Below are 23,354 nucleotides of genomic sequence, written 5' to 3'. Positions count from 1 at the left end.
TCAGCTTCTATCACTTACTAGCTATATGGCTATGGAAAAAACCATTTAACCCCTCTGAGCTTCAGCTACCTCATCTGTAAAATGGGATGATAACACCAATATTTATTATATCCCTTATTTGTGAGGTCCAAATGAAATAAAGTATTTAAATATCTTTTCAGGTACTGTCAAGATACCAGCTCTTATTAGAGGACCATATCAGAAAACTTAAATTTGCATAGAAGAAGAAAAGTTTGAGAGGAAACACATTGAGTTCTGACTTTTATGAATACTTTTTTATCATTTGCTTTGTGTTCAAGAAAATAAGCCTATGTGCTATGCTTTAGGCACATCTGCCAGAAATGATTTTGTTTAGTTTAACATTATTCTAGGGGACAGCTAGGTGGCTCACTGGATTGAGAGCCAGGCCTAGAGATGGGAAGTCCTGGGTTCAAATATGACATCAGACACTTCCTAGCTGTGTCATCCAGGGCAAGTCACTTAACCCCCATTTCCTAGCCCTTACCACTCGTCTGCCTAAATCCATGCCTTTCTAGCCTCGTGAGAGAAATGTTCAAAGTAGCATCACCCTCCTCTCCCAGTTCCCCATCTTCTCAGTCTCCTCAGCTAACTAGAGGTAATATTTATAGGAATGTTGATCAAAGCAAAATGACATCACATGTTAAAATAGCTTTGAGTTAACATTCTAGAACAATAGTTATTATTCAGTTCCTTCCTTGACACTCCCCTCAAGTGTTTTCCTGGAGTAATCACGGGGTACCCCTCCTCTCCCTGACCAATATCTGAATCTTTTCTGAATGGCTGAAGAAGGTGGGTGTAACTCACCTCGGATGGGGAAGGCAGTGATTTTTAATTAGGCAGGAGGCACTTCCCCTTCAAGGCTTGTTTTCCACCTTTAATCCATTTCCCTAAGTCTGGCCTTTGTTCCTGATCTTTTTTTTTTTTTTAAATAAACTAGAAGAAGTCTGAAAAAACATTTTTAGATATCTTAAATATTTCTAGGGAGAGTGACAAAAAAAGTTTTTAAAATGCTTCCACATCTGTAAGAGAATGCTCTTGGGTTTCTTGAAGAGAAGATCACATTGAAAGTGTCCTCCTAGGACAGCTAGGTGACTCATTGGCCTAGAGATGAGAGATCCTGGGTTCAAATCTGAACCTCAGACACTTCCTAGTTGTGTGACCCTGGGCAAGACATTTAATCCCCATTTCCTCATCTTTACTATTCTTCTGCCTTCAAACTGATGCTTAGCATTGATTCTGAGACAGAGGGTAAGGGATTAAAAAAAAGGCATCCTTCCCCTTCCCATGTTTCCTTTGTGTGTGGAATAAACAACCTCCTCTGTTCCTAGACAGGGAAAAGGAGATCATCCGCCAGGCAGCTGTCCAGCAGACAAAAGAGATGGATCTCAGCGTGGTCCGGCTGATGTTCACAGCCTTCCTTCCGGACAGCACAGGCAGCTTCACCAGAAGACTGGAGCCCGTGGTTTCAGATGCAATCTATGACAGTAGTGAGTACACCTCCCCTCGTATAGTTCTTTATGTGCCCATGTCACCCTTCTTACCTGAAATACCAGCCCTTCTTGGTGTGAAGAGAAGCCTGGTTCCCTCAGAAGAAGAAAGCATTGATTTTTCTCTAGGATCCTAATGGGATGGCATGAGAAAAGTATTTTGAAGGTCCCTCCCTTCCCCTTTTAACCAATATTTCTTTGAGACCTTGTATTCAGATGAGTACCCAAGAAATGTTTAAGCAGCTGTCACTAAGAACCACTTAACTGCCTGAGGAGTAAACTTCAAGCAAGAATTTCAGTCTATATAACACATACAGGTCATTTTTGGCCAAGTTTTCCCCAGAACCACATCATTCACCCGGTTGTTTACTTGTTCTGGGTGCGTGCTGTGGCATCACCCAGATTAACAGATATGCCAAACCAATCTAGAAAAGGCATGTAGCTTCATCTGGACTTTGTGACACTTAGGCTAAGCGGAAAAGTCCTCACCTTCTAATGATACCACATGTAGATTTTTCTCATTATTGATAACACATTTGAAGGGAACCTGGAGGTTCTAAAACAGACACAGACTTCTCTATTAAAGATCACCATGTAACACAGCTGGGGAGCAAAGAAGGAAGCTTTATATCGTACCATTTACCACACTGAAACCTTTGCCCTTAACCACACAGAATCTTAATTTAGTTTGAAAGAAAAATAACATTTCTGTTTGCCTTTTTCTTGAGAACAGGAATTATTAAATAGTTTAACTGAATTTTTCCCCTCAATACTCTTATGGTGCTATCAGCCTCACAGTCCTATCATGCAAGTAATGTTATATGCCAGCACAGTGCCAGCCACATAGTTGGCATTTGCTATTTGTTGGGTGATGGATCCATGATTGAAGTAAGAACCATATAACCAAGTGATCAGAACTTCCCCGAGATAAAACTTGAAACAAGAAACTCTTAAAAGTATGGAAAAGTCTTCTCACTATTTTATTCCTACTCTGTCATAATAGGAAGGAATAGATGTTATCTTCTTCTATCTACCTACCTTGTAGGTAGGAATGAATAGATTAATGCATTTCCCAAGTACTTAAAGGCACAATGCTTGATAAATGCTTGTTGGCTTGACTTAATGCCCAAATATAGTTTGAACTCTGACATAAGAAATATTTATGTCTATCTATTTATCTGTCTATCTGTCTATCTATATATATATATCCATCCTTCTATCCATCCATCTATGCGTCCATCTATCTGTCTGATTGTCTGTCTGTCTATGAACCCTTATCTTCCATCTTAGAATCAATACTAAGTATTAGTTTTAAGGTAGAAGAGAAGTAAGGGCTAGGCAATGGGGGTTAAGTCACTTGTCCAGGGTCACATAGCTAGGTCTACAGTCAGATATGAATCCAGAACTTCCATCGTTAGACCTGGCTCTCTCTCCACCACTGAGCCAACTAGCTGCCCTGATACAAGATATTTTCATTTCATTATTCTTAACCCATTTAAAATACCGTAAGAGAAGATGTCATCTTGAAGTTTCCTGTCCTCTGTGCAAAAAGGACTCTGTACCACTTGGAGCAGCCTCCCGAAACCTAGGCTAACCTGTGGTTTTGTTACTATTCATTCTGTTAACAGAAGCTCCCAATGCCTCAAACCTGAAGATTGTCAGAATGGACAGGACTGCAGGCTGTGTTACTGGAGGGGAGGAGATTTATCTTCTTTGTGATAAGGTTCAGAAAGGTAAGGGCATGTCTGGGCTTATGATGTGGAACAGAGTTCAGACTGACTGTGATTATGAGGTATTTATAAACACTTAACAAACAGTATTCCTTTTTCTACTTGCAACACGTTTTTTTCTCTTGCCTGATGTTTATTAAATGCAGCTTCGGGTTTGACCACGTTTCACTTGTGGGTCTCCCCTAAACTTGCCTCTTGACTTTTACAATCTCTCTCTATCCTTCAGAACTCTATAGAGTGATACAGGAGTGTGTTTGGATCTTTTGTTTCTAATTAATAAAATTTTAATGTCTTCTCTTCAATTAATTGATTGGCATGAGACTCTACCCCTAGTTCATGAAAATATCATTTAATTGACTAGAGAAAACTCTTCTTTCTTTCTCTATAACTACATAAATATTCAGTTGCAGAACACAAGCAATTTGCTAACAAATGAGGTTAATGATTAGCAGAGACTTAGGTAACTATAATACCATAGCTATGATCCTAGCCTATGTCACCTCAAACCCTCAACACGACAGCAGATGACTCATCTTCACTTGTATGGAAACTTACTTTCACCCTATTTTGTCCTCTTCTAGACGCTGATTAAAGTATCTCAAGAATCTTCATATTTCTTTCCAGGATAATAGCCAAACTCAGGCACTTATTAAATAAGTCAGATTAGCCCATTATTCTTGGCTTCTCTTCTGTAATCACAGGAAATGGTCCTTCCAAAATACACTCTGCTTACCAGCTTCTCCCAAGTCCTTCCTCGAATTCTCTTTAAAGTGTTCTTCTAGTTCTTATGAGGAAGGAGTTTTCTATCACCTTTTCCCTCTCTATATTCTCCAGATCCTCATGGATTATTGATCAGATCTTCCCAGCACACTCCTAGGGAGAACTATATTTCCAAACACCTCTCAGTTGATTCTTTTAATACTTCCGGCACACACTTTTTTGCTAAATATTCAGCTGAAGCATTTTTTTTTTTGGAAACTTAGGAACTATATCTATAGTCCCTGTGAGGTTGACATTGGAAACCCAAGAGATTCCTTAAAACATCTGCATACTTCACACCCAGACCAAACCTGTTATTTTAAAAACAAAGCTTATCATTTTTTCCTCCTGATAAGAATAAAAAGAAGCAAGGAATAGTAGCAATCTAAAGGCAATCAATGGAGTCAGCCCCACTTGTATTTCAATGTTGTAAATGTTACAGTCTGTGACCTTAGTACTTCCAGAATGAGTAGGGACTGTTCCACCTTCCCACCCCCCAGTAAATAATAGTGGTAATTAGAGTACAGTCATCTATTTCCGACATATTGAAAGTTACTATAAAATCTTCAAAAAGGCAAAAAGTTAATTTTAAAGGAAAAAAAGAAAAAAGTTGCTGTAATTTAATTTGTTCTCTTTATTGGGTGAGGATTAAGATGAGAAGGTGGGGGTCGGGGGTATCCGTGGATCTCAAACACCCTGGCAGCTGCTCTATACTAAGGATCTCATCAGGTAACAGTGGTTCTTCCAAAAATGTTTCTGGATTAGGGACTTTACCCCAGAGAAAACATCAAGTGTTTCAAGGTGATGACAAGGGTAACAGGTCGGCAAGAATGGAGATGGATTGTGGCGTGTTCTGAAATGGTATCTCTCCAGCCATTTGATGCCTTCCTTTTTAACCTGTTTGTAAAATCCATAAAGAGGTATAACTCTTTTATAGATGACATCCAAATTCGTTTTTATGAAGAAGAAGAGAATGGTGGATTCTGGGAAGGCTTCGGAGATTTTTCTCCTACAGATGTTCACAGACAGGTAAAGAGATGTGTTTTGCTATTTTTTTGAGAGGTATACCACAATGATTTTCTAGAAATGCTAGTTATGGCAATAAATAAAAGAAATTGGGTGAATGAGCAGAGTTTGGCAGCAAGCATTTATTACACCTACAGAGTGCCAAGTACTGGACCAAGCTTGGAGTACAATGAAAGGCAAAATGAATGAATGAATGATGTTGTCAAGGAGCTCGTGGTCTAACGGGCAAATGAAACAAAACTTCTGCTGTATCTATTTTTCAAGAGGTAGTTTGGGGTAATTGAAAAGCATAGTGTCCTGGAATCACAATTCCTGTAGTCTCGGCTACAACACTGAGTAGTTCTGTGACCTTGTACCAGATCCTTTCTCGTCTTTGAACCTCAATTTCCTTGTCTGCAAAATTAAAGGAATACTAGGTGAAATGCTTCTTTGATAGGGTTTTTCACAGTTAAGGAATTTTCTGATCCTTCACCTGCAGTGTAAGTAAGAGCAGTTATCAGGAGGAAATCTGGCCTCTTTGTCTTCCCCTAAAGAACTGCACTACTCACAAACATTTATTTAAATTCTGTGACAGAGTACTTGAAAGAACTATGAGGTTTGGGTTTTTTTGCCCCCAGACAATGATGAGTCATGCAAGTCCCCATTAGACCACTCAAGCTCCAACCCTAGGAGTCTTTGGTGTGTCTACCTATTTGAGTACTTGGTGAGTCATAGGCAGTGAGCCTCTGTGTGCTTCTCAGGAGAGTGGTATGCTTGAGCCCATAAATAAATCTGAAACCTGCTGAGGGAGCTTCACTGAAAAGCCTTCCATTTCAGAGGTGGTCTTCAAACTGAGGTCCTCTGGTAGCTAGGAGCATCTTATCACATTGTGAAGAATTGGAAGGGTTGTCCAATGATAACTCGGCAAGTGGTTGAAAGTTGAGAATTTGGGAAGCCCAGGGCTGAGAGATACCGATGAGGAGATGGTTCTTGTGCAAAGGAAAGGAGCCTGCCCTTGGACTCCAGATCCTGGTTTGTTTCTCTTGGCTCTTCAGTCTTGTGCCAATCAGCCCCAAATCCCCATCCATCCAATGAGAGGATTGAACTGGGTGGTGTCCCCAGATCTCTCCCAGTTACTGATTTCTTATCATGGCAGGACTGAAGTGAAGAGTATGCCATCATTGTCCCAGCCTCTTTCGGAGGGTGAGGTAGAAAGGACAGAGAGACATCTGAACTTCCATCCCAGGCCCCTATCCCTCCACTTGTAAAGACTTGTTTCTTAGATCTGGGCCAGTGAGAGGTTAGAGGGTTTTACTCAGTGTCCACAGCCAGTGTAGAAGTAGGACTAGAACTCAGGTCTTCCTAGAAGACCTTCATCTAGTACTGATGAGTTTTCAGGCTTCCTGCTAGTTTGGGGGAGTTTGTTGAGCTTTTCTGAGGGTGTAAATGGCTGCGAAGTATATATAACAAAAAGGATGGTATTTGATTCTGGAGTATTAACCAGATAGTTCCCCTTTTTCTCTCTCCCTTTTTTCTTTCCACACTCCTAAACTGATTATTTCAGTACTATTGGAAATACTTAAGAGCAGGATCTTAGGACCAAGCTGGAAAAGGGAGAGAATGGGCTGCCCATTTATTGGACATTAGTTCATCTTATAGGTGGGGAATTATACTTCTGGGTCTGACCAACTTAAAAAGAATTGGGGGAAATTGAAAAATACAAATTATAGTAGAGTGGTCATTTAAAATAGCTTTCTTAATCCAAAAATTTACTGAGAGAGCAAGAGAGACCTCCCATCCTTATCCTATAAAAACCTGCATCTCTGTATCCTACAGTTTGCCATCGTATTCAAAACTCCAAAATATAAAGATGTCAACATTACCAAGCCAGCCTCTGTATTTGTCCAGCTTCGGCGGAAATCTGATCTGGAAACCAGTGAGCCAAAACCATTTCTGTACTACCCAGAAATTAAAGGTAAGTTATTTTTGCCTTTTGAAATTATTTCTCTAAAATATCAAAATATGATGTCTGTCTGAATAGTTTCATGATTTCTGTTGCCTGGAATTCAGGTGTCCATATTCCAAAGAAATGCCATTTTGATATTCTTTATTAAATAAAATTTAATCATGACATCCAAGCTTATTTAATCGTTCAAGGTTTAGTGATAGATTTTCCCCAAATATATAACACGGTGCTCATAAAATCAAAAAAGACAACAATCTGGGACTATCCTGAAAGACTTCTGATGGGTAATACTATCTACCTTCAGAGAAAGAACTTGGAGTATTTTCGGTTTCATTTTGGGGTTTGGGTTATGTATGAGTGAGCTCCTACAACAATGGCCAATATGGAAGTGTGTTTTTCATGACAATAAAAATAATTTTTTTTAATCAGCAAAGAGGACAGTTGGAGGTATATCCAAGGGAAAACTGTTAATTGTCCCATGGAGTAAAAAAGGAAAATACAAAAGTTGGAAAACATTAAAAGCAACATATTAAGCATGCTTTTGGATTCTTGTTTTAGAAATTTCTCTTATGGGATGTAGATTTATAATCATTATGTAAAGGAAACAATCAGCAAACATCCTACTAAATGCAAGGCACTGAGCTAGAGGCTGGTGATACAGACGAAAATAAAACACCTTTTGCTCAAGGAGCTTATATGTTATAGGAGAAAATTTATATATGTTTACATTTATATAAACACACCCATACATATATGTACACACATATGCATAGATATTTGGGTATATACCATACATTTATAAATATTTGCATAGTTAAGGAGTACAGCAAAGAAGCATTGGGTGGAGCCCCCCATGGCAAACTTTTGGGAGGACACTGATGGCCAATTGCCCATATTGAGTTGCCTTCAGCCAAGTGGAGGGGGATTTCTCAAACTAATGAGATCAAAGGTCCATTTAAATAGTTACTTGCTTATATAGAATAAATTCCAGGTAATTTCAGTGGAGAAGTGATGGAGCTACTAGGAGTAGCAGGAATCAGGAGGGTTCTTATGTAGGGAAAAAGGGACATTTTATTGTGGTTATTTGGGTTTTTCAGGTAGCTAAGGATTCTAAAAAGCAGAAATGAAAAATGCATTCCAGGGCCAGAGGCAGTCTGCCAAAATGATGGTTTGGAAGATGGAATATTATGTAGGAGAAAAAGCAAGAGGACGCTTTTTTTTTTTGCTATAGCAAAAGCTATTGTTTATAAGCAAGCTTTCTTTAAGGGTTAGTGGTGGGGCTACTCATCAGCCATTTGTTATGGAATTTAATAGTTGTAGTCATATTTATTGATAGGGAACTCTTTTTTAAGTAACTCATTTTATTTTTTTTAATTGCTTCCAAATTTTCCATTGTTCTGACAAAATACATCTTTCACAGCCAAGCAAAGTGAATAGGAAAATCCAAACTCCTATTTTGGTCTCATTTGAGATTCCATCTATCCCTTAGAATTTACTGGATGATGGATGTGTCCATCCCATTCTTCGGGCTTCTCTACCTGAGATGTCAAGGACCACAAATATAGAAATAGCAGCATCTAAGATGAATAACGAATTGGGCTTTTAATTCTTCCTAGTAAAATTTAGGGGGAAATCTACCAACCCATTAAAAGTTGTGAAATCACATTGAAATGAGTGAACTTCCTCAGATCCGAGTTCACTTGTCTCTAAAATTACACATCACAAGTTTCTACAGGTGGTGTATTTTCTCAAAAATTCTCCAACCCTGACTCTTTTTCCTCTTGAAACAGTCCCTTAAAATATCTGGTTTTGATTTGTAAAATCATCATCATTACCTGTTAACTTCAGGGAAGAGAAAGAGACTTTCCATTGTAATTAGGATTGTACTGTCTTCTTTCCACTTCATGGTACCTGTGCCATCTTCTTTCTTTTTGTCTCACTCTCCTCCATGCTTTTCTGAGGATCAGCCCTCTTGCTTCTATCCCCATCTAGCATCCATGTTCCATCAGATACTTCACGATTCCTTTTCTGCTACCTACAAAGGAAGGAAGGAAGGAAGGAAGGAAGGAAGGAAGGAAGGAAGGAAGGAAGGAAGGAAGGAAGGAAGGAAGGAAGGAAGGAAGGAAGGAAGGAAGGAAGGAGGGAGGGAGGGAGGGAGGGAGGGAGGGAGGGAGGAAGGAAGGAAGGAAGGAAGGAAGGAAGGAAGGAAGGAAGGAAGGAAGGAAGGAAGGACCCCCTAGTAACTTATTCTGTTCTTTTCTAAACATTCTATTTCCATTAATTTGTATAACTATGACACAGTTAGAAATTCTTACAAGAGACTTGGGGGCCATTGTGGGGCCTTAGAGCAATGGCAAGCTTTGGGTGTGTACTTTCTTGTGGCATCCCTTTATCTGTTACACAATTTGATTTCCCTTTGGAACCAATACAGGGCTTCTTGAAATTTAGTGTCTCTTCTCCATATGTACTTTCGATTTCCCTTGAAAGTGTTTAAAAATATAAACAGAGTTGATATTCTTTTTGTGGCTCCTGGTATCAACTAATTGTCTTTTTTACCCCCTTTGGTTTCTCTTCTCCCTTCTTTTTCTTTTCTCCAAATACAGATAAAGAGGAAGTCCAAAGAAAACGACAAAAACTCATGCCTAATTTTTCGGACAGTTTTGGCGGTGGGAGTGGTGCTGGAGCTGGAGGAGGAGGGATGTATGGTGGTGGCGGTGGAGGAGGTGGGAGTGCAAGTGCTGGTCCAGGTAAGAATGCCTTTCCGTTTCTCTGAATTCTTAGTTTGTATGGAGACCACATTTCCCACCCTCCCACCTCCAGTTCAAACTAGAACTAGTGCTGTTTATCTAAGTAGATACCTAAATATGTTTTTTTCTTTCAGTGAGATCTCATTTGAGGTATGCAGTTAATAAACTAAGCCTGTTTGGGGATTCATGGTATTGCTTGGGATAAAATGTTCTTTTCCTAAAGAATAAGATTAAATTGTGGTGGCATGCTGAATCCCATTCTGAATTCTCCCGTATGCCCCATGCAGTGAAGACCTTAGAGTTTCCTTTTAACCAGAGACTTAGAGTTGGGGTTATCATAACGCACCATTAATATGTCAGAGTGGAATAGTAGAAATCTCACAGAAGTGGAACTCTACCCCTCCTCTGAAAGTTTTATAGTTTTCCGATTTCTGGTACAGGCACGTGTCACTTACCCCAAGGCTTGTTGGTGGGGGCAAGAGGTGTCGTTGCTGACTTTTGATTTTAAAAAATCATGATGGCACATTTTTCATTTCCTTTGCTTTTTTAGGATATGGCTTCGCTCCCTATGGATTTTCTTATGCTGGAATTCCCTTCCATCCTGGCACAACCAAGTCTAATGCTGGGATGAAGCATGGTAATGAATGTTGGGTTTCGTAACCTTAAGGGATGAACCAACACGCGCACCCACACACAAAAATCCAGAAACATCAAAAGAAAAAAAAGATGTTTATGGTTTTACCACAGTAATATTATCTACCCACATCTCAAAGAATTAAATGAATAAAAGTGATCAAAATATTTTGCTACAGGAGTTGTATCAGAACCACAGAATTATCAAGTTAGAGGGGACCCAGCAGCCATGTAGGTCAATACAAACCTCCACAGAAATGGTGCTGATTCTTTTTGGTCTTTACACTCTTTAAAATGATTGAGAGGGGGCAGCTGGGTAGCTCAGTGGATTGAGAGTCAAGCCTAGAGACGGGAGGTCCTGGATTCAAATCAGGCCTCAGACACTTCCCAGCTGTGTGACCCTTGGCAAGTCACTTGACCCCCATTGCCTAGCCCTTACCACTCTTCTGCCTTGGAACCAATACAGGGTATTGATTCCAAGATGGAAGGTAAGGGTTTAAAAAAATATGATTGAGGAACCACCCAAAAGAACTTTTATTTAGGCAGGCTCTATCTATGAACATTTATGTTCATATATAAATTATTCAATATAATTCAAATATAAATCCATGTTCATATATAAATTATTCAATATAATTCAAATATAAATCTATGTTCATATATAAATTATTCAATATAATTCAAATATAAATATATATACCTATATAAATTATTCAATATAATTCAAATGTAAATACATATTCACATATAAATTTAAAAATGATAAATTTTAAAATATTAATTTATTTAAAATAACAAACCTCTTACTAACTTAAATGATTAAATTAACTTAAATAATGTATTCATTAAAAAAAACTATTTTCCAAATTAAAAAATTAGGAGAAGGATTTACATATTTTTCCAAATTTCTTTTCTATCTAGATTAATAGAAGAAAAGTTGATTCTCATAGGTTTTTGTAGTCCTTCTGTTGCTTGAAAATTCAACCTCCCACAGATGTAGTTGGAAAAGAATTATAATATGCAGATAATGTTTTAGTATTATTATGAGCATAGTTTTGCCCTTGCAGATTCCCTGAAAGGGCCTTGGAAATCCCAGAAGTCCATAGGCCACCCTTTGTGAACTGCCAAACCATAGGAATCCAAAAGGACAGCCTTTGCTTGAAGACATCTAGTGAAGTTTACCAAGATTTCCCTGTGAATTCCTTGAGAACAGAGGCTGGCTTTTTACGTCCCTTTGTATCCCAATAGTTAGTCCAACTCCTGGTGTTTGAGAAGTGCTGTTGGTGAACAAATCTTCAAGACAGGAAATACAAGGATCAACATATCCATTTTATAGACGAGAAAGCCACTACCCAGAGAGGTAGTTAGATGCCCAAAGACATTAAGGTTTGAACTCAGTTTTTCTGACGACTAGTTTTATTTTTCCACCATATCAATGGGTTTCTTATGGCATTGAAGTGATTACCCAGTGGGACTGTTATTCATATAAATCCCAACCCCAAAAAGGTTTAGAAAACTATTTATTTTAGATGTCAGTGAATGGAAGAAAGGATTGAAGAATGATAAATCAGGAAGATGAGAAGGGATCATCCCATGATAAAATTTGATCCTCACATTGTAAAAATCATCACAAGATAAAAACTATTCATCTCACACTTGAGAGTATCACATTATAAAAGGCTTCTCTGGCTCTCTCACACACTAGCCCCAGACATAATTTTTATCCAGATGTAGAGAAGAGCCTTCAAGAGCCAACATCTGTTTTGGCATTGCTGGTTTGTGTCCAGAATTTGGGTGATATGTCTGTTCTAGAATATCCATTCAAGAATTAAAAGGGCAAATACTAAGTGACTGGGCTGAAAAGACTATGACCCAGAAATGGTGGGCTTTAAATGCTATCTATTATGATTGATTATTACTCTAGAAGAAAAAAAGATGGAAAAACCAAAGCATTCACATAGAACCTACTAATTCTATTAATCGAAAATAATGGAGAAAGAAAAGTATCTAAACTTTTTTTTTTTTACTTAATTTTTCTTTTTTAAAAAAATGTTCTAAGGGGCAACTGGATGGCTCAGTAGATTGAGAGCCAGGTCTAGAGATGGGAGGTCCTGGGTTCAAATGTGACCTCAGATACTTTCTAGCAGTGTGACCCTGAATAAGTCACTTAACCCCCATGGACTAGAGCTTACTGCTCTTCTATCTTGGAACCAATCAATCAGTATTGATTCTAAGATAGAAGGTAAGGGTTTTTTTTTAATAAGAGAATAAGTATGACTATAAATTATAACAATATGATAAATATAATAAAAGTTCATAATAAAAAACTTAATCATCCATAAACATGAATAGTTAAATATAGGAAGAACTAAAAAGGATTGTACCCATAAACTTCTTTATACACTTTTTTAAATTTAAAGAAGTTCATTTACCTACAATTTAAAGCTTTTAATGTCTTAAAATAATGGAATAGTTTAATTTTAAAGATTAAAGGACTAAGTGGTTTAGTAGATTGAGAGCTAGGTCAGAAGATCCTGGATTCAAATCTAGCCTCCGATAATCCCTGGGTAATCTGATTATCCCTGTGTAACCTGGGCAAATCACTTAACTCTTATTGCCTAGTCCTTACTGTTCTTCTGTCTTAGAGTTGATAGTAAGACAGAAGGTAAGGATTTTTATTTTTAAAAAAGAAGTCAGGAGGTGGGTAGCTAAATGCAATGGATTGAGAGCCAAGCCTAGAGATGGGAGATCTTGGATTCAAATCTGGCCTCAGACACTTCCCAGCTGTGTGACCCTGAGCAAGTTACTTAACCCCCATTGCCTAGCCCTTACCACTCTTCTGCCTTGGAGCCAATACACAGTATTGATTTTAAGATGGAAAATAAGGGTGTAAAAATATCTATTTAGAGGTTAAAAAATGAAATTTTGAAAATTATTTAATAGATTACTTTTTCACAAGCATTTTATTTTATTTTTGCTTTAGAAAAACCTAGTTTATTTTTTTCCTCTATTTTTTATTTTTAAAGATTTTTCCAGGTTTATATGATTCATTTTCTTTCCCTTCCCTTTTCCCTCCCCCCCTTCCAGAGCTGACAAGCAATTCCACTGTGTTATAGAAGTGCTATCACTCGATACCTTTTTCCATATTATTCATTTTTTCACAGGCATTTTAAAAACATATCTGAAAATGACTTTTTTCTTCATTTTCTTGAACTATTGGATCCTTATTAACATAACATGATAATGGAGGGAGTTGATTAGACTGAGAACCAGCTGATCTTCATTCATTATTTTTAGGAACTCTAGACTCCTCTTCTGTGCAAGGCCATGCAGGCTGTGATGAGAGTGATGACAGGAGCTCTGCAGAACTTTCTGGGAAAATACTAAAAACCACAGAGCAAGACGATAAGCCCAGAGTCACTGGGAGAGATGAGATTACTTTGACGTGCACAGTAGTAGAAGAGGAAGATTGTAGGTTACAGGGTAAGTAATAAGTAAATGATTAATCTTTATTAAGGGAGGGAGGTTGGTTCTTTAGAGCAAGATATTTCCTGACGCTGATTTTATTGGTTGTTTTTTAATGTTAAGATTAATTTGATTTATTAATACCTAATATATTATATTAATAATGTAACTAGTACATAGCTTTTAGAATTTTACACTTTAGGGACACAGTGTTGAATATACACCTCAGATCTTTTTTTCTATACTTCCACTACCAGGAGAAGCATTCTTATTTATAAATATAAGTTCTCTAGATAATATATATACCAGGAGGATATGTGCCTGTCCTCATTTTTAAAAGCTTCAAAGAAAATCCACTGATTTGTCTTCTAGACCGAATCATAAAGTCACAAAATCTACAAGTAAGGTGAAATCTGAGAGATCGTTTTTTTAAACCCTTCCCTTCTGTCTTACAATTGACATCCAATATTGGTTCCAGGGCAGAAGAGGGGTAAAGGCTAGGCACTTGGGGTTCTGCTTGCCCAGGGTCACACAGCTAGGAAGTATCCGAGGCTAGATTGGAGCCTGGCACCCCCTATCTCCAAGTCTGGCACTCTGTTCAGGGAGACACCTAGCTGCCCTTCAGAGATCATTTTTACTCCAATCCATAAGATCTAAGAACCAAAAAGTAGACATTCAGACTCTAAATATAGACCTCTAGGAACGGGAAACCCACTTTGGCACCAATCCATTTTGGGCAGCTCTAATTCTTCAGAAGGTTTTTTTCTTACATCAAAACTAAATAGGCTTTTATTTTTCTTTTGGCTGCTACCCATCACTCCTAGATCTGCTTTCTGGTCCAAGCAGAGCAAGTCTAATCCTTCTTGCATATGAGAGCCATCCAGAAACTTGTAGATAGCCCATACACTCCCCCTCCAACAGACCCCTCCCAAGTTTTCTCCAGGCCAAAGATCTACAGTGTTATCAACCACGTTCAGGTTTGTCTGAAAACAAGACAAGCTAAACAACTTCTCCTGGCCTTTCCCCTTCCTATTTTCTGAGATGGATTAGTTGTTTGATTTTTTCTGCCCTCTACTGAAAATATTGAGCACTGCTCAGATGTCTCTAGGCTATTTGCCAAGAGGAAGTAAGCCATAAAAACGCTAATGGCTCATGGAAACTGTCTTCCAAAGGCAGCCTGATTACATGTTTTTGATAGACTCTTTGTTTCCTGCAGCCTCTGAGGAAAGGGACCCTATAGAGGCTGGGAGCCCTAGTTTTCCCCCAAAGAGTAGTCACTTTAACATTTAATTTATATCAGATATGCCTTAGAGAATCACTAGTGGCAGAATCAAATGAAATTTTGACTTCACTAATCATCCTTCTCAATGAGAGCACCACATGGCTTGAGTTCTTGGGCTCAAGTTGAAGAATTCAGATCAGAACAGTAGATTTCTCATGTCTCCTTAACCAGAACCTGGTTCTCCCCTCAAGTATTTTTCCCCCTTAATAAATACTAGATTGAATTCTCAGACTGTTTTATTTTTTGGAAGGACTAACCATTGACTTCCATGCACCCAAATCTTTTCAAGTAAAATAGTGTGGATCTCAGAGGAAAAGTAGGCTCATTGGTTAAAGCATGCCAGTGTGAAATAGGCATAAAATACTGTTTTATGATTGTTACTATCAGCTCTGTGAAGAAAATGAACGATTACCTTGCAGGTGACCCTTTCCTAGAGAAGGCCATGCAGCTCGCTAAGAGGCATGCCAGTGCCCTCTTTGACTATGCAGTGACGGGTGATGTGAAAGTGTTGCTAGCTGTCCAGCGCCATCTTACCGCAGTACAGGATGACAATGGGGACAAGTAAGTGGGACCATTTAGAGAACAAGAAATTGGGGAAAGGAGAAGGGAAAGTGTGTGGGCTTGGAGACAGCAAGGATTGAACCAAATTGTCAAATGACTGATGGGTGGGGGCATTCTGAAAAATGTAGACAGCAACTATAATTGTAATAGCTGACATTTCTATGGTGCTTTCTGGGCAGCTCTGTGGTACAGTGCATAGAGTACCGGGACTTGAGTTCAAATCCATCCTTGGACAATTAAAGTTATTAGGTGTGTGACCCCAGGCAAACCTAACCCTGTTTGCCTCAGTTTCTTCATCTGTAAAATGAGCTAGAGAAGGAAATAGCAAACCACTCCAGTATCTTTGTCAAATGGGGTCACAAAGAGTTGGACATGACCAAGAATGACTGAATAGCAACAAAACATGGTGCTTTAACGTTTGCTAAGCACTATAAATATTTTTACATTTTATCTCCTAATAACCTTGGGAGGTAGATACTATTATTACTCCTGTTTTATAAATGAGAAAACAGACTGAGACACTAATTTACTTGCTTAGGGTCATACAACTAATAATTATCTGAGGCAAGATTAAAATTTGGGTCTTTCTGACTCTAGCCACTGAACCATAGCTGTTGAGTTACAAAGAGAAAGGAAAGAAGCCCAAGAGGCTCTGTCAAATCAATCCCCTCACTCTTCCCTAGCTGGGATCATCAATTCTCATCATATAAGATAGTGTGACCTGCTGGGAAGGAAAAACTGAGATGGCTTATATGGAGGTCCAATCTTTGATGAAGGCTTTCCTCATTTGTTGTAATGATTGTTGGCAGTCTTCAACAGTCCAGACATTGCTTTCAAGCAGGTCCCAGAAGGGTCCCATGCAAGGTCACCAGTTTAATCCCAAGGTGGAATGAGTATCTGGGTTCCTCAGATTTTTTTTATTAATCCTTAGAGACAAGACTTCAAATACTCTAGCCTCCAGTGCCCATTCTGCTTAGCTCAGCCCCTGAGCAGAGTCTTGATGGCAAAGGCCATTTCCTTTTCTGTCATTTTCCATCCCCAGGTCACCCACTTTTCTTCAGGTCACTCTATTTTAACTACTATTTGCAGTATCTTCACCTCTACTTTGTCCTCACTGGTTTGACTTTTTTTTCCCCTTACCTATAAAAACATTTTTTTTAGACTAGCCACAAACTATTCCTTCTCCTTAGACTGAGTTTACATTGAAATACTATGGAAAAGGCTACAGAAACATTATCAAATTAATCTTCCTGCAACCATTGGTCTGACCATATCATCCTCCTTTCCTCTTTAGTAAACTTCAGTGTCTCCCTATTACCCCAAGACCAAAAACAAAATCTTCTACTTAGGGTTTAAAGCCCTTCAAAACCATACTCTGTCTCTCTGTCTCTGTCTCTGTCTCTCTCTGTCTCTCTGTCTCTCTGTCTCTCTCTCTCTCTCTCTCTCTCTCTCTCTCTCTCTCTCTCTCTCTCTCTCTCTCTCCACTTTACTTTTTTCTGAGTCCATCTATCATATCCTTGGCATTGGTATCTTTACTATTCCTCACACAAAATGCTATCTTGTGATTCTGTGCATTTTCCCCACCTGTCCTGCATGCCTGGAATTCTCCTTGTTTCTGCCTCCCGGATTCCCTGACTTCTTCAAATCCCAGCTAAAATTCCATCTTCTATAAAAAGCTTTTCCCAATCCCATTTAATATGAGTGCCTTCCCTCTGTGATTATCTCGGTTTATCCAGTAGATTTCATGTTTGTCCCTAGTCATTTGAATATCATCTTCCCATTAGATTGTGACTTCTTTGAGGGCAGGGACTGCCTTTGGACTTTCTCTGCTTGGCACATAGCAGGTGCTTGGGAAAAAAATGCTTCTTGATTTAACAAGTAACTATATAGAAGCAGTCGCTGCTTTCTTCTATATTGTCTTGATTAAGTCTGTTGGTTTTCTTAAATACTTCCCTTGGTTTGTACCTAGCTAGGGTGTTGGGCTCACGTCATGGTGATAGCATCTGTTGCATCTGTCACTGTTTCTTATGCCCAGAGCTTTCCATTTCTGCTCTTGCTGTGGATATGAAGGTTTGGCTCCTTCATACCCAGCCAACCTCTATAACCTCTCTAAAATGATCTGGACAGTTCTTTCATCGTGCTCTTCCAGCAGGCTTCAGAGATCCATAACTAGCTATGGGCTTTGACTCAAATTTACTCAAATCAGTTTCATCACTGAGATGTGGGTTTTTTCCCTTAACTTTGGTATGAAAACTGAAGCAGATGCTTCAAGCAAAAAAATAACCCTGGATATGCAGGCACTCAGAGATCTATGTTCTCATTCCTTGTAGTGCAACCGAGGATGTGGTATAACCACTGGCCTCATTATTATACAGTACTGCAAGAGAATTCTTACAACCTTTGTGTATAATGCTACAGTAACTGTATGCTAGAAAAAGAATTTTTTTTAGTGTAAGACAATGTGCAATTCAAAAAGGATACAATAAAGAACGATAGACTTCTTTCTAGTGAACTTTTCAGGGGAAATACAGAGCCGAAGGAACCATAAGAAGAAATCTTTCTTAATTAAAAGTGACTGTAGAAAAAATATGAAACAGTCTACATAAAATAATGCTGAAAGAAAAAATCAGAACTTAAGATCTCTTCTACAAACTGATTCTTATGAACTAAAAATATTTATTTTCATGATCATGAAAATAGGTAGGAATCTTAGAATTAGATAATAATTTCTGTGCTGTTGATTTTAGGCACATACTTTGATTTTTCAGTCAACAATTGAATAGAGACAAATTAGAAAAAAAAAGAAATAGCTACTGGAAGGGTAGTGTTGTATATAGAAGGGGAAAGCAGGCAATAAGGCATGTTTAAGCATGTAGAGAGTAGTAAGACAAGCGACGAATGCAAAGCCTGCCTTTATTCAACACAACCAGTCTGGAAGGATTTGAATGATTTCAAGAATCTTCCTCTGTGCAAATGAGTTGGGCCCCATTTTGTGTGTGATAGTATCTTACGGAAGAAGAAGAGAGTGATGGCAATTATTATCCTCTTCCTCATTTTCATCATCATCATCGTCACTGGCTTAGAGAACACAGATTCTGTCCAAGAGCATGATTTGTTATAACAGAGACAACAGATATCTTTTCTGCTAACAGGATTCATTTTCCTCAAGGGTTTTTTTTTTTCATCTTTAGCTAATTGACAATCTGAATCTGTGGCCATGAGTCATCACGTGGACAAGGGAAAAAAAAAACGAATCAAAACTCCTGATCATAGAGAAATTCCCCTAGGGAGGGAAAATTACTTCTTCTTTGAAATATACATGGAAATTCTTTAGGAAGTTTTGGAAATTCTTAACATTTTTAAGGGCCACGTATGCATGATGCCTGACCCAGATTTCATGTGATGATAGAAACCTTACAGTACAATACTTCATCCAAACATAACGCAACTATAATATCATTTTTGTAAAAATGTTTCTCACATAATATAGGCCTTTCCATGCCAGTGTTCAATCTCAAATAAAATTTATTTCAAGTAGTAAGAAACAGATCAGAATAAAATGGTTCTAAATTCAAAGTTAATAAATTTGATAGATCTTTTCACTTCTTCACTTTAATGATTTCTTGCTATGTGACATTATGGATATAGGGAACAGCTCTCTCTATAACTTTGTAAGAAGCAAATAAAAACTTAAAGATTCTTCAACTATATACTTGTCTTTAGTGTTTTGTAACTAATATATATTATATTACAGATGTAATATAATTTTATGTATTATAATATGTTATATTACTATATAATTGTTTTATATCACATATAAAATAATTTATATATATATATATATATATATATTTTTAACCCTTACCTTCTGTCTTAGAATCAATACTGTACATTGGCAGAAGAGCAGTAAGGGCTAGAGGTCCTACAACTATGAAGTATCTAAGACCAGATTTGAATCCAGTTTCTCCTATTTCAAAGCCTGACTCTCAATCCACCGAGCCACTTAGCTGCTCCCAGATATATTATATTTCAATATATTTCCTTTGTCATCCTGCATGTTCTTTTGTACATTTAAAAACAGAATTCACCAGGCTTCATCAACAAAAGAATCCTTGGGTTAGCTATTGACCATACCTAAGTAAGAAGCATGTCTTCATATCATTGATCTGAAATTAATTTAATAAATCACACACTTTAGCATTTCTCTCCCAGGGAGATTAATATTTGGCATCACCAAAGGCATACTTAATATAAAACCCAACACATTTATTTGCAGGCTCTCTATCAGTTTTCTTCTTCCAGTACCCTCTTACCGTATTCTATAGCTGACATCTAGGTCAGCATAAACTGGACACTCAAAAAAGGCCACCAGGGACAAACATTGTTTTTCTCTTAGGTTCTGATTGGACCATTCAGTTTGAACTTATTAATTCATTAACTGATGTCCCCCTCTGCCTAACTGATTATTGTCACTCTCTTTACATTCTAGTGTCTTACATTTAGCAATCATCCACCTTCATGCTGAATTGGTACGGAACCTTCTAGAAGTGATATCTGGTTTGCTTTCGGATGACATCATTAACATGAGAAATGACCTCTACCAGGTAAGCAGAGATGTCAGTTTTTATAAAAATTAGTCATTTTTTTCTTAAGTTTAAAGTTGATTAAAGAAACTGCCCAAAATAGAAAACAATAAAGGGAACTTCCAGGCCCTGTTCCTGGGACATGGACCATATTTGGCCTTTGACTAATTTTTTCATTTAACAAATGATTGATTTCATGTTCCTTCCTTTCTTCCTGGTTATAAAAATGCAGCCTAGCTTTAAAAAGTTTTTGGTACTGATATCCTGTAAATCAGACTGTTAATCTCTGGGTGAGCCATTATGCTTGTATCAGTTGTGACACAATTAACTTTCAGGTGTGAAAGGGAAAATCAAAGAATCCAAGCTTTGGAGTCTGTTTTAATTTTGGAATATTGTAAAAGGGAAATATAGGTGCCTTGTCATATATCCACCTTGACCCAACACTCAAAACCTTTAGGTGAGGACAGTCCCTTACCATTTTTGTGCTTTTCTCACTGTGTTTAGGAAAGAAAGAAGAAGAAAATTTAAGTCAGTAATACATAAGCCTAAAGACTCTTGGGGAAAGAAAGAATACTTTTATTGGAAGTTCAGGATAAGTGTAGACAAAGGATCAAAAATATTTGGGGTGCTAAAAAGAGTGCTTCAAAGTATAAGTGACAAAGGCAAATGATTCCAAGAGTAAAGGTGTATTTCAAAAAATGGAAAGTAAATTAAGACCAAGGGAAGAGAAAAGAAAAATCCACAAGGTATTTTAGTACCCTGAAAATTAAGTGGGCATTAAAAGAAATTGAGGCACATTTTTAAAGTTCTTTAAATATATCCAAAAGACAACACCAACTAGAGAATCAGTGGATCCTCTTTGATCCTATTGCAAAGGAGTCCTGCTTTGAACAATCTCTGATTTTTTTGGAATGGTTGCTCCCTGGATCTACAAGGAACAAAACTCCACCAACCCTCTGTGTCTAGGAAGAAGGTCTTTTTTGGATGGTGGGGCCCCCTTCAGAAGGGGACCTTCTCCATATATCATGCACTCTCTTCCTTCTCATTTTACCTTTCCTGGTCCCTAAACCTGTCCCCCAACCCACCATTTTGCTTTGTTATCTTTCCCCTCCCTTTCTTGCCCCTCCTTCATTTATTTTATACTTTTTCTAGTTGTCTCCTTATTCTTCCCTTTGCCCAAATGTCTCCCTAGTTTCAGTAAGACCCTTGCTCTAAGCTAGAGTATGATATAGAGATTTTTGTGGTACTTATTTGATGAAATTCTTGATTCTTCATTTTAATTTCTCAATTTTTTTTTCTTTTTTGTTGTTTTTTCTTTATTTTTAATTTTTCTTTCTTTTTTAATTTTTCTATTTTAAAACAACCACAATCTATTAAGTTACTTGTGTGTGACTCCAGTGATCTGTTTTCCATGTGATTGGTCATTGTTTCTTGAAAGGTAAAAGGTCCTACACTCTTGATTTTTCATCAGATTCCCTCTCTGTCATGCTGAAAGTCATAAAGGAACTGATCTCCTATGACAGAAAGAGGAGACTCGAGTAAGCCATTCTCCATTGGTCCCATGTCTCAGAATTGACGGAGGGGCTCACATAGGGCCAGGGCTTCATTTTAGATTTCCTTTTGGAAACATCTTGAAAACCCTGCACCATTTAGGGTCATTGGTCCTTGGAGGGCCTTTAAAACCCAGTGTTCAGTCTGGCCCTTATAAAGATAGGAATTTCATGGGGTTGCTTCTTTCTTTTAAAAATATTTTCTTGGGGGCAGCTGGGTGGCTCAGTGGATTAAGAGCCAGGGTCACAGAGATGGAGGTCATGGGTTCAAATCTAGCCTCAGACACTTCCCAGCTGTGTGACCCTGGGCAAATCACTTAACCCTCATTGCCTAGCCCTGACTACCCTTCTGCCTTGGAACCCATATGCACTATTGATCCTAAAATGGAAGGTGAGGGTTGTTTGTTTGTTTTTTAATTAAAAAAAGAAGTGATAACATTGACTAGAGGAGTCAAGCTTGTGAACACACCAGTCTCCATCCATGAGCACACAGGAGGATGCTCAGGAGGATGGGACCCATTTAGTCTGCTTAGGCAAGTCAAGAGAAAACATTTTGCATTGAAGGTTCCTTCCATCTTCTTACTCATCCTGCTCCCTTGCCAATAGAGAGTCAAGAACAATGGGCAGCTTCACAAATTCACGCCCATTTTTTACTCCATCATGTCCTGGATAGGGAGCTGACCTTGGAGCCAGGAAGACCCAAGGTCCAGTTCTGTCTCTGACATATTTTGGCTCTGTAACCTTGGACGAGTGCCTTAGGGATGCATGTCATGGATTATTCCATGTGTTGGTTTTTTTTTTCTTTTTTAAACCCTTACCTTCTGTCTTAGTGTCAATTCTAACACAGAAGACAAGTGAGGGCTAGGCAGTTGGGGTTAAGGGACTTGTCCAGGGTCACACAAGCAGGAATTATCTGAGACCAGATTTGAACCCAGGTTCTCCCAGCTGTCTCCACTGAGCTACCTGGCTGCCCCTATGTTGTTACTTTAGAGAGGAAAGCAGCCTCCTACTTATGCCAGCTATTCTAGCTCATTTGGAATGAGATGGTCTGAGAATTGCAGCAAAGGGGCCAACCAACTGCATTGGTGAAGGGAATTTCCTCACCTGGGAGTTCCTTATACCAATGATGCTGCAAGTTGAGTCTCTGCCTATTTCCAAGAAATATGCAAAGACTCGCTTAATATCCCACTTTGTCTTCTGATTCACAAATTCATGGCTGGAGCCTGCCTGCAGTATTTGTTCAGCCCTGTCTGACTCCTCATGACCACACAGACCATAGCAGGCCAGTCCTGTGCATGGGGTTTCTTGGCAAACATCCTGGAGTGACTCAGCCATTTCTTTCTCCAGTGGGTTAAGGAAAACAAAGGTTAAGTGACTTGCCCAGGGTCACACCACTTATAAGTGCCTGAGGGCAGTTTTGAACCCAGGATATCCCATCTCCAAGCTTGGCTCTCTATCCACTGAACCATCCAGCTTCCCTGAAAGTTGTCCTTTAAGTTTGGAGATGTTGATCATCACATTGGCTAAGTGACAAATTATTAGTCCATAGAAACTCAAAAAGCCCC

The 23,354-nt window shown here is 38.4% G+C and overlaps 1 protein-coding gene across 9 annotated transcripts in view; it reads left to right on the top strand.

The window, feature by feature from the left end:
* Positions 1-23,354, top strand: part of NFKB1 (nuclear factor kappa B subunit 1) — a 167,646-nt gene that overhangs the window by 129,059 nt on the left and 15,233 nt on the right. For 8 of the 9 annotated variants that reach the window (XM_007495877.3, XM_056803144.1, XM_007495876.3 and 5 more), the window contains exons 8-16: positions 1,350-1,508; positions 3,137-3,241; positions 4,935-5,026; positions 6,839-6,977; positions 9,572-9,715; positions 10,266-10,352; positions 13,646-13,831; positions 15,515-15,656; positions 20,146-20,260. In XM_007495877.3, the coding sequence (XP_007495939.1) occupies positions 1,350-1,508; positions 3,137-3,241; positions 4,935-5,026; positions 6,839-6,977; positions 9,572-9,715; positions 10,266-10,352; positions 13,646-13,831; positions 15,515-15,656; positions 20,146-20,260 (1,169 nt within the window). Of the gene's footprint in view, positions 1-704; positions 811-1,349; positions 1,509-3,136; positions 3,242-4,934; positions 5,027-6,838; positions 6,978-9,571; positions 9,716-10,265; positions 10,353-13,645; positions 13,832-15,514; positions 15,657-20,145; positions 20,261-23,354 lie in introns of those variants that run through there. The other variant, XM_056803147.1, reaches the window with a different exon arrangement.

Source organism: Monodelphis domestica, chromosome 6 (assembly GCF_027887165.1).
Source record: "Monodelphis domestica isolate mMonDom1 chromosome 6, mMonDom1.pri, whole genome shotgun sequence".
Lineage (NCBI taxonomy): Eukaryota > Metazoa > Chordata > Mammalia > Didelphimorphia > Didelphidae > Monodelphis > Monodelphis domestica.
Note: the sequence above shows the minus strand (reverse complement) of the source record. Positions and strands in the feature narration are given on the sequence as shown.